Here is an 11578-nt window from a genome sequence, read left to right on the forward strand (position 1 = left end):
CGTCCGTCTTGCATGAACATATAAGCGAAAAAGCATCGCTGAGTCATTTGGCACAGTTTGTGAATTAGCTGGAGCCGCGTGTTTGTAAATCGAGCTTGATCCGTTTTACCCGTATGAGGATTCGTCTAAATTAAGAACAGTGAACGGAAAAGTCACAAACAAACCGCCTGATGCCTTCTAATAATCATAAGCAAATTTTGAGTCGAGTATTTTTGTAGTTATTGTTATTACAATTAAAATAAAATGAACCATATTGTTGGTAGGTCCATTAACTTCTTCTTCAACCTAAGCCTTTTCCCATTATCTGGGGTCGGCTCTCCTTGTCCTCTTTCTCCACACAGGACGATTTTGTGCAGTTCCGGCGTCAATATTTGAGTTTTTCAGGTCATTTCAACTGGACTGTTGTCAGCCAAGTAGCAGGGCGTCTTCCACGGCCCCGTTTCGTCATTGGTACTAGTAGATCCAATGCCACTCGCACCATGTGATCAGATGGCCGTCTGAGTGCGTGGCCGTACCAGCGTAGTCGCTTTTCCTTTAGCTTTTCTTCAATAGGAGCGATTTTAAAACTGCCTCTCACGTATTCCTTACGGATCCTATCCCTCCGGGTGACTCCAGCTGACCAGCGAAGTATGCGCATCTCTGTTGTATGCAGTTTTTGAACGTGTTGATTTGTTGATGCCCAGCATTCAGTTCCATAAAGTATGGCGGGTCGTACTGCGGTTTTATATAATTTACCCTTTATTTTTAAAGGCATTCTGTTAGCACACATAACACCGCTCAACTGCTTCCACTTCTTCCAGCCTACTGTGGTTCTATGAGTCTCTATCAATTTTACCATCGTTGCTGATTATCGACCCCAAGTACGAGTATTTAAATTCTTTCACTGTAGGACAGTGGGACATCATTTATGTTGGTATTGTTGGTAGGTCCATTAACGTTACTAGTATTTTGATTTCAACTGTTACTAGGGTGATTGGGATAACCAATTGGTTATAGGAGACGGCATACTTATCTTAGTATTTGTCTTGTTGCAGGCCCCCTACATAATGTACGTGGAAGTGCTAGAAACAGAGGGCCACGAACCACTTCCCCCCCGTCTACTCCCACCGGCGCCGCCCGCGCCCCACTCTCCCCCCATCCGGCACACGAAGAGCGAGGAGAACCTCGTGCCGGAGTGGCCCGCGCTGTCCCTGTACTCGGCGCTGGACGATGTTGATGCTGGAGATTGTTGGAGTCATGATGATGAGGATTTGAGCCAGTACCCGGCGAGAGCGCCGCAGCCGGACAGCGTTTCACAGGTTACTACATATTTATTTTATTTAACTAAGTATTAGTACCTACTTTACATCAAGGTAGGGGTGGCGTAACGTCATCGCCGAAGATTTAAACGCCTGTGGGTTAGCGGAAACCGATTGGATATCGGTTTATCCGCATAGGGCGAAGTGGAAGGAGAAAAGTAGGAAAGCGGACCCCGTCACAGTACGGGACAAACGCTAGGAGGATGATGATGAAGTATTTACTTATAAACTCATGCTCGTTAAATTGTCCCTCAAAACTGTAGGTATACCTACCCAGTTTGTCTGTGGGATCCAGTCTAAAATTCGTCAAATCTTAACGCACCATAAAATCCATGACTCGAGTAGATACAGAGCGCTAAATCAACTGAACGTAATGTATGTTGTTATTCCGCAGGTGTCAGCGGTATCAGCGCTGTCGGCGTCGTCGGCGGGCTCGCGGGAGTCGCTGGCGGTGGGCGCGGGCGAGGTGCGGCGGCGGCTGGCCGACGCCACGGCCGCGCCGCCGCCCAACACCTTCCGCCACGACCCCGCCGACCCCTCCGCGCTCGCGCTCAAGGTATCTATCTATAAAGCCACATGACTCAACTGCTGAACTTGGAGGTGCCATTTTTAGCCCACCAGTCGCCGCAAATTGCGATACTTCTAATAGGTACTGCATCTACCGCATCCCAGCGGTCCTTATCATCTGTTAACCTTGCTAAAGCCAGGCGCTACGCTTTCCTGTGTTGACCACTTCGGGATGCCCCAACAACTATCTTAATTTCGGGTTATGTGGCCCACATAATGCCACTACCGCCGTAGAGTTCTACCAACTATGGTGGTTATTTTAGTTCTTCAGCGGATGTTCTCATTTTTTAAACTGCCTCCATAAAGAGCCTCAAGCATAGCCCAATGTAAACACATCATAATAACTGTGTAATCTGGCTGAGAGTAACGTCCCGGATCTTAAGTAACAACAGAAACTTATTTGTCGAAATAGCTCGTGTAGACGCCAAACAAGATAGACCAACTACCTCGTGCACCAATCCACAATATTTTAAACATATTTTTGTTATTCAGGAGTCCTGGGAAAGTAAGCTCGCGCGCATGCGCTCCTCCTCCCCCTACGGGTCCCTGGCGGGCTGGCGGCTCCTCGGCTGCATCGTGAAGGTCGGCGACGACCTTCGACAAGAGATGCTCGCCGCACAACTGCTGCGAAGACTTCAAGCTGTTTGGGACTTGGAGAGAGTGCCGCTCAAGTTGCACCCTTACGAGATCCTGTGTTTGGATAAGGAGTCGGGTCTCATTCAACCGGTGAGTGTCATTCATTAATGGGATTGGCCGGTCGAAGTATTTAGCAGATGGCGCCAGCGTAGCTTGACCTTTTTTTATTGTGAGGAAAATCCATTGTGGATACCTTCGCACTGCAAGGACAGTGCGGAGGTTATGTCGGATTTTCACCGACTAAAAACCTCCCAGTTGTCCTCCTTGGCGCATTTCGGACGGCTTTGGGATCTCCAATGAACGCGCCAGTGCCGACCTAGCGTTATCCTCCTTTGTGGGTTCCCTCTTTTTTCAGTCGCAGTCCCTAGCTGCGACCGTCTCCGACCCCGAGAACTGCGTTTAGTTGCCTTTTACGACAGGCAGGGGCTACCGTAGCCGTATTCTTACGCCCGGGCTACAGGGCTTAGCATAGCGTGCCCTGTCAATCCCTACAATTGTGTCAATTATTTTTTATTGGTATTTTATGCCCTTTAAGCCAAATCTCATAGAAAAAGGGGCAGGCTATGATGGCGCCATCTATGAAAACCTTTGACAGTTGCCAACCCATTGATACGGTTACTCGACTAGGTCGTGAACACGACCATTGGCATACTTCACTTACGATTATAGACAACTGTTTCTAACCTTGCACTCGTATTCTCCAGGTACTAAACTCAGTGTCACTGCACCAAATCAAGAAGCAGTCGGGCAAGTCGCTGCGCGCGTGGCTGGAGCTGGAGCACGGGCCGCCCACCAGCGAGGGCTTCATGCGCGCGCAGAACAACTTCGTGCAGTCCGCGGCCGCGTACGCGCTCACCAGCTACCTGCTGCAGCTCAAGGACAGGTAACATTTTAATAGTGCCATCTACAGTCAAATTATTCTAACGTCACATATTTGACAGTTATGAATTCACCCTTATAGATATGATGCTAAGTTCTACCGTTTAACTAATAGCCTTAAAGTCATAATTATATATAAGGGGCATTCCATGAAATTGTCTACCGTTGTCCCGTACAAACGCGAAGTTTCTGAAGATTTAAAGGTGTAAGAGTTTCCTTTTCTATGACAAGTAGTCAAAAATATACACAGAAAAATAATCGCCTGCTTTAAATGCCGAGAAAAAAGTCGCAACACAGGAAATACAATGCGTTTGTACGGGACAGCCCGTGGAATGCTCCATAAGGGTCAATTTGTAACTGTTAAATATGTGATGTTAGAATAATTTCACTGTACTGAATTGAAACTTATCTATAAACCATCTTCGGTTCAACAAAAAATCGGTTTAAGAAAACTGTACTAATATTGTTTTTTTCCGTTTGGGAGCTACGATGCAACAGTTAGATATACACGCTAAACTCATCCCTCTTTTTCCGTTGGGTATTAACAACTACTCCGGTTCAGTGGTCCAAAGGTTGTCTTGGATTATCGTCATTATTCCCGATATTATTCAGATCTTTCTACGATAATCGCTGATAACGTAATTTTTTAATAAATTTGAATAGGGGCTATTCATAAATTACGTCATTTCAATGGGGGGGGGGGGGGTCTGGACATCGGATGATGGTAGCATGACGTAGGAGGAACGGGGTCATTCGAAGCATGATGTTTGGATGATTTTAGGGGGGGGGGGGGGTCAAAAATCGATTCATGGACAGCCCCATAACCGTTATATATACAATTATAAATCTTCATCAAGTATAAAAACGCTCCATCAGTAACAACACCATTGATGTTACAATACCATTGTTGTTGTTTGACGACCGGTCTGGCCTAGTTGGTAGTAACCCTGCCTGCGAAGCCGATGGTCCTGGGTTCGAATCCCAGTAAGGGCATTTATTTGTATGACGATACAGATATTTGTTCCTGAGTCATGGGTGTTTTCTATGTATTTGTATATTATATATATATCGTTTTCTGAGTACCCACAACACAAGCCTTATTGAGCTTACTGTGGGACTTAGTCAATCTGTGTAAGAATGTCCTATAATATTTATTTATTTATTTTATTTTTTATTTAATACAATACTACTCTTTATTGCACACCTCACATACTCGTAGTTTACATTACGTAGTTTAGTTTTCAGCTTCTCCAGCTTCTCTGAATATTATTTACCTATAGTTAGTAATGTTTTAATTTCAGACATAACGGAAACATTTTGCTGGACAGTGCGGGACACATTATCCATATCGACTTTGGATTTATTTTCTCCATTTCACCCAAGAACCTGGGATTTGAGAGTTCACCTTTTAAGGTATGTATAACGAATTACAAGTTGATGACGTATTGATTGTTTATATTTGCATAAAGAAGATTGTAAATACTTTACACCAGCGGTCGGCAACCTTTTAGAAGCCAAGGGCCACATAGTAGTTTACGAAGTTGACGCGGGCCGTACTTTGGTAATATATGTGACTTTGGCAGACATTGTCGTTTGTTAATATTACATACAAAATATACAAGCCAAGGAGGCTCGCGGGCCGCTTGTGGCCGACCGCTGCTCTATACGCATGCTATATCAGGTTCATGTTGTTTTATCACTAATTAGGAATTACTTTTAATACACTTTAACTTCAATCTTTTTGATCTGAGGGCCACAGCCTGCACTTCTATTTCGCTGGTCAAATAGGCGAGCCAGTTCCGACCGTATAGTTCGTTTTTTATAGCATTAGAAATAAGGTAAACAATCTTGATGTGTATTTTAATTGAAAAGCACATTTTAAAAATAAGTTACGGCAAATATGTAACAATTATGAATCTAAAACGATCATTTATATTCTTCTCCTTTCAAAAGTAATAGTTACTGATTTTTAAAAAGTGTTTTTCAATTAAAAGACCTGTCAAGATCGCTTTCTGGATTCTCTCAAGTTCTTTCTAATGCTAATAAAAACGAACTATAGTTTGAGACCTCTGCTCTAGGGTGTTATGACTAGGGTGACTGCTTTAGTTATTGGCCAGTATATAGTAATTGGCCTTACTCCTTACAAAGCAGAAAGAAACAAGCCAATTGAAACGTTACTATTAACCCTTCGTATGTGTACTGATCAGTACGCATGAATTTAAATTTACTCTTTTAATACAATAGGTTTAAATTCATTCGCACTGACCAGTGCTTAGACATACGAAGGGTTAAGGGTGGCTAGTTATTGGCCAATAACTATAGCAGTCACCCTATATGACCTACCCTATACTTCGTTTTTTTTAGCATTAGAAAGAACTCCACAGAAGTAAGCGTACAGTTTTTATCAGGCTCTTTAATTGTTAATAATTATTGCATTATCTAATGTAGCACGGTCAATACATATAATTTACTTCAAATTATTACCGCTAAAAGTGCCGGATTTGGAACCACAAGCTTACTTCTGCGAAGTTCTTTCTAATGCTAAAAAAAACGAACTATAATAGTAAACCTTTGTTTCGTAACAAGTGTCTAATGGCATTGCAGTTGACGCAAGAGTTCGTGGAGGTGATGGACGGCGAGAACTCGGACATGTTCGGATACTTCAAGATCCTGATGCTGCGCGGGCTCATCGCGGCGCGCAAGCACTGCGACCAGATCATACACATCGTCGAGCTGATGCGCATGTGTGAGTACATTTATACTCTAGTACAGGGATCTCCCAACCCCGGCCCGCCGACACCCAAAGCACCCCAAACCGAGTGCCCACGGTCCGGCCCGCGGGAGCAGGCTCCAGGGGTTCAGCGTCCAACTGTTCCTGACGGCAGCAACCGGACACCCTCCCCCGGCGCAGAAACCTACGGGGGCCCGCACGAAAGTTTTTGAGGGGCAATATGGCCTTCAGGTAAAAAAGTTTGGAGATCAGTCTAGAAGCTTTACAATATTTAATGTTCCAGGGGTTTTTGATTGTCCATATATTACATGTTATATGAGATCGTTTCGCATTGCGTTTTTTTGTGATACGTTTTAACCTCAATTTTGTACCTTCTGTTAAATTTTATCTTTTTATAAAAAAAAAAACCTAAATCCGCATATTTAATAACGACCACACCCGGTGACTTCGTCAACGTCATAGGTATTTGATTCCAAATAGTAAGGTGGTCCTTGGCCAAAAAGAGATGTTGTCAAACGGTCATCGAATTGTTAAGAACCTTTGCCTTAGACGGACCCTAAGTGCGCTGCCCGTATTTGTGGTGTTAGGAATGCATTTTTTGGAGGTTTCAAGTCATATTAATAAGTATTGTTTGTCCTCAGGCGGGCAGCTGGCCTGCCTGCGCAGCAGCACGGCGGTGTCGGGGTTCCGCGCGCGCTTCCACTTGGGCCGCACGGAGCCGCAGCTGCAGGCGCTCGTGGACCGCCTGGTGCGCGACGCGCTGCACTCCCTCTCCACCCGCCTCTACGACAACTACCAGTACTACACCAACGGGATACTCTAATACCACACCACACATTAAACTGACAATCTCCCGTGAGACATTCGTCCGATACCTTGGGACACGATTACAACCTCGAGCCGCTTCGCTCGTTCGTCTATTTGCCTCGCTCGAATATGCAAGGCAAAAGAGCAGTTGATAAGGTTATTTAAATGTTCGCGGGAAGGGGGTCCCTTGGTTTCCCAAAAAGTTTTAAGTCATAATAATGTGTTGTTTGCCCGCATTTTCGTTAGTCATAATTAATTTGGTTCAGAAACGCGTCACTTTTCAGGATTGCCATAAAACAAACCTGACCTATCTATAGGATAACCTTACAAAAATCCTGAAAAGTTAACGGTTTCAGTTTTATGGCTAATAATAATATGACTAACAATACATTATGACTGAAACCTTTAGGGGAAACAAAGAGACCCCCTCCTGCAAGCATTTAAATAACCTTATCAACTGTTCTTTTGCCCTGAATTTAATAACCTTATCAACTGTTCTTTTGCCGAGCGAAGTGGCTCGAGGTTGTAATCGTGTCCCAAGGTATCGGACGAATTCGTGTGAGTTTAGTAGAATACGTAACGTCGTCACGCGACTTTCGGACGTATCGACCATTCACACGATTTCGTTCGATGCGTGTCACAAATTTGTAGTAGTGTCGAAAAGAAAATCTTGCCGTGAAAATAGGAGAATCCCGAGTGAAACTGTCGTAATATCTTAACGGTATTGACAATAAAAAAATACAATTTGAAAGGAACATCGTCTATTAAAGATTGCATAAAAATAAATAACTAATAATTGTAAAAGCCTTCATGTAAATCTTAATTTTTTTTCTAAAATGACACAAAACAACTTAATTATCAAATATCAGCGCCGAGCTCAAACAAAATCAAACTTATAAGTTTATTAGTATATCATCTTTACCTTGTTTATATTGAGGTACTTAATAAAAACTCCATTCCACAATAACTATGACAAGTAGTCAAATACTAGGCTGTTTTTGTATTAGACCACACTTCTAACCTTTCAAATTGTAATACGGCTATACTATCCTCCTAAGGCCCAAGGTCCTACCTATAGTACTTATTCAGTTCGATGAAATTTAAATCATATTCAATTGGAACAGAGTCGCATTTGTTTTGTTTCGTATAATTTTCAAACAAAACCAAAATCAACTCTATTCCATGCACTAAAGGTTCAAATTTCAGTGGCAAATTCTGGATTTTTCTTTTGTATGGCTGGGCCTTAGGAGGCTATACTCAATGTATATTTGGACTCTGACAAAATATCTGAGTGATGTAGATAGAATATTTGAATGCGAAATTGACACTAGATTCCATTCCATCGAATATCATACATTTATTCACTTAGTTTTAAAATTGGTTTAGATTTTTCTAACGTTTTTCAAGCTACTTTCGATATAACGAGTCAATATTATCCGACTTAACAGAATTATAAACACAAATAGATTATAACAGTCTAGTTTAATCCATGGTTTAAAATATTTAGACTTAATCCCTATCCCATTTTGATTAGTAAAAGACAGAATGTTCCGATGTAGGAAATATTATTAAGTTACATCTTCGCAGAGACTTACGAGGTCATTCTGCTCTGATGAGGAACGCAGTAATAACATAGTCATAAATATGTATGCAGGTGTGTGACTTATGCCATGAAAAGGAGTATAAATACGTGTACATATTATTGACTGGTAACTTAACACGTTTCCTGTCCGGGTGCCCCCGATGTGGGGTCTTGAAGCTTTGTTCAGGAGTCCGTGCTTCCACTATGGGTTCACAACTTTAAAGTGAAAGCACACTTGGCCGTATGACTTTGTCATATCATTTTGTATGGGACAGTTAACGTGTTAAGGTACTGCGTTGTTTTCGAACGTATTGACGAGTCCGTCGATCATGTTCGACGTTTCGAGCCGCGAGCGGCTCTGTAGTTAGTGCCATAGGGCCGGCGCAGACCTACAGAGTAGAGAACGGATAACTTGCAAATTGAACCATATTATAACACACACAAGAATCAAAATGCAACAGAACTCAAATCAGGAACATATCAGTATATTGCGCATTGCAGCGGTATCAAGCTAGAATTGATTCCTTTGTTCGTTCTTTTTAGAAACAGGTACGTTGATGTTAAAAATATCAATTTTCTTAAGTATTAGCCTTTAAAGCGATAAAAAATGATAAATCCTCTCCGTTCGCCTCCCTCTAAGGTCTGCGCGGGCCCACATCCAGGTGTCAGTCGTTCTCTTGTTTAGTTCGTTGCTCAGCGGCCCCCCGGCGCCCGTCCGTAGCCGTAGTGTAGCGTCCGACCGACCGGGGCCGCACCCACCCCTCACTTTCGGACACCCTGTATATAATATATTAACAAAATTATGATAATTTTCGCATTGAGAAGACTGATGTTCGAGCATGAAGCGGTTTAGATTTAGGTTTCTTATCCTTGTATAAGTTTTAACGATGTATATTGAAATTAATTGTGTACGATGAATTTATGAAACGCAGGTTCTAAATAGGAAAGCCAAAGCATTCGCGGATGGACGCATGGTGTGTATCGGAATATTGTTGATAAATTAGATAGCATCACTGAAATTGGACGAGTAGATATAAAATTGTGCCAGCATGCATATATATGTAATGTTATGATTCCTGTTGTAAGGACGGACGGTTGTTGTTTGATGTTGTAGCGAGCCGCGGTGCGCTAGATAGGCTTCTGGTATCTGTACTAAAGGGATAAATTGCGCATTACTTTGTTACACAGAATAAATATTTAGTTTTCTCGTACGTGATTGAATTATGTTGGGATTGTTTCGTAAATAAGCTTAGCGTAGTGTGGAAGGAAAATGTTGCCAAATTATTACTGAGCAGAAAAGAGATGCCGATATTTTTCGATATATTCACGATTTCCCTGATATTCACTCTTTTCCTATTGTAATAGAATTAACATATAACATGGCAATTAAAAGGGCCATTGTATAATTCAAACATTACCAGACTTCAGGAATACAATGTCACTTTCAAATATCAAAACGTACCTTATGTAGTTGTTATAAGGTACCTTTTGATATAGAAAACCAAATGGTTTATATTGAATTATATAAATGACTTCAGTAAAATCTCCCAAATATGTGATTGTGTTTGGAGTGTGCTGTCCCTTTTTGATAGTACATTTGCAAATTAAGTACAGAGGAAAAACAGTCATTTTACATATCAAAAAATAAACCTTAAGCGCCTAAAGAAAAGGTACATTTTATGTTAAGTGTGAAATGATCGTTTTTCCTCCGGATTTGTCGTTTGATAGTTATATTTTTGTGAAACAATCTGGACTGTGAGTACGGTTATGTGTCGAATTGTATTTTTGCGCGAATTTTGTCGCTGTTGAGATATTGAACATGTAGATAGCTTATATCTGATGTACCTTTAATATTTTACTCTTAATATAGTCTCATTATATTCGTTTTCTAGATAAATTGAACTTGTAAATAGAATAGTATTTGCTTGATAATTCGATAATGATAATAATTACCAATTCCAGTTAAGAAACATAACATCCAAAGTCCAATGTTAGTAATTTTCGTCAAAATTTATTCCAATTTATTTATCAAAGTGTACAGATAATTTTAAGTACTATAATGTTTATCTTAATTTTTTAAAATATATATCACGATTTTTTATTTCGTGTTTTATTGTAATTTTGTATATCCCGGTAAACCTATTTATTCTTTTATAGACGCGATTGAATTCCACTGCGTTTTTCGTAACAGCACAAAACAGATAGGTACAGAAATCAATCTACATACAAAGCGCGCTCGAGCAACGCACACATAGACACTGCTCACGGACACGATATCTCGGACCGGTTGGGACCACTGCGAGCGCGAGTGCCATCCGCTTGAGACACGCGTCTGTGAACTTTTTTGTGCAATAATGGAGAAACAAAAAAAAAGTTATTATAACTGTACAGTGGACGGTTGTTTAAATTCAACATTAAACGGTGAATTGTCGTTTTTTAAGCTACCTGCAGTGGTTTCAGAGAGAATGCGAATGCGAATTTATTACATTGTACATGAGAATGCGAATTTATTACATTGTACATGAGAATGCGAATTTATTACACTTTAAAATATAATAATCGTGCATTTCGCCAATCTCGAAATCATCGCAAGATATTTTCCGTGACAAATTTGTAATATAACAATGACATTAAAATTAAAATACCTATTTGAGTTATTAATGTTATTATTAATTTATATTTCCATTCTTCCTGTTTCATCCTCAACAATAAATCAAACAACTAGATACGAGATACGATACGATAGATACGAGTGCCACTACCACGATAGTTTTTGTGCATAAGCCATAGTTCGCAACCCTAGAGCGACCGCCTAGCGTAGGTATGAAAAGTAAAGTGTGAAAAGTAAACAGTTAAGTACAGAAGTCAATCACATGTATGTGTGATTGACTTCTGTACTTAACTGTTTTGTGGTAACAGTCATTTCTGGGTGAAAAGGGTACGGAATACCGCACTTATTCCGCATATAATCAACTAAATATAATCTATTTAGGTGGAAGTTTGCTCGCGGAAGAGACCCAAGTTGATCGCATCAACGAAAAGCGAATCGGAGACGGGGCCCGTTTCACAAAAGCTTGA

At 41.1% G+C, this 11578-nt stretch overlaps 1 protein-coding gene across 2 annotated transcripts in view; it reads left to right on the top strand.

The window, feature by feature from the left end:
• The window catches only part of LOC134664539 (phosphatidylinositol 4-kinase beta), an 82144-nt gene extending 71543 nt beyond the window's left edge, over nucleotides 1–10601 (top strand). For both annotated transcript variants that reach the window (XM_063521237.1, XM_063521238.1), the window contains exons 4-10: nucleotides 1035–1298; nucleotides 1693–1854; nucleotides 2358–2591; nucleotides 3206–3384; nucleotides 4682–4793; nucleotides 5985–6126; nucleotides 6753–10601. In XM_063521237.1, coding sequence (XP_063377307.1) covers nucleotides 1035–1298; nucleotides 1693–1854; nucleotides 2358–2591; nucleotides 3206–3384; nucleotides 4682–4793; nucleotides 5985–6126; nucleotides 6753–6934 — 1275 coding nt within the window. In that variant the 3' untranslated portion in view covers nucleotides 6935–10601. The remainder of the gene's footprint in view (nucleotides 1–1034; nucleotides 1299–1692; nucleotides 1855–2357; nucleotides 2592–3205; nucleotides 3385–4681; nucleotides 4794–5984; nucleotides 6127–6752) is intronic.
• Nucleotides 10602–11578: the final 977 nt, after the last annotated feature.

This window comes from Cydia fagiglandana, chromosome 5 (assembly GCF_963556715.1).
Source record: "Cydia fagiglandana chromosome 5, ilCydFagi1.1, whole genome shotgun sequence".
NCBI lineage: Eukaryota > Metazoa > Arthropoda > Insecta > Lepidoptera > Tortricidae > Cydia > Cydia fagiglandana.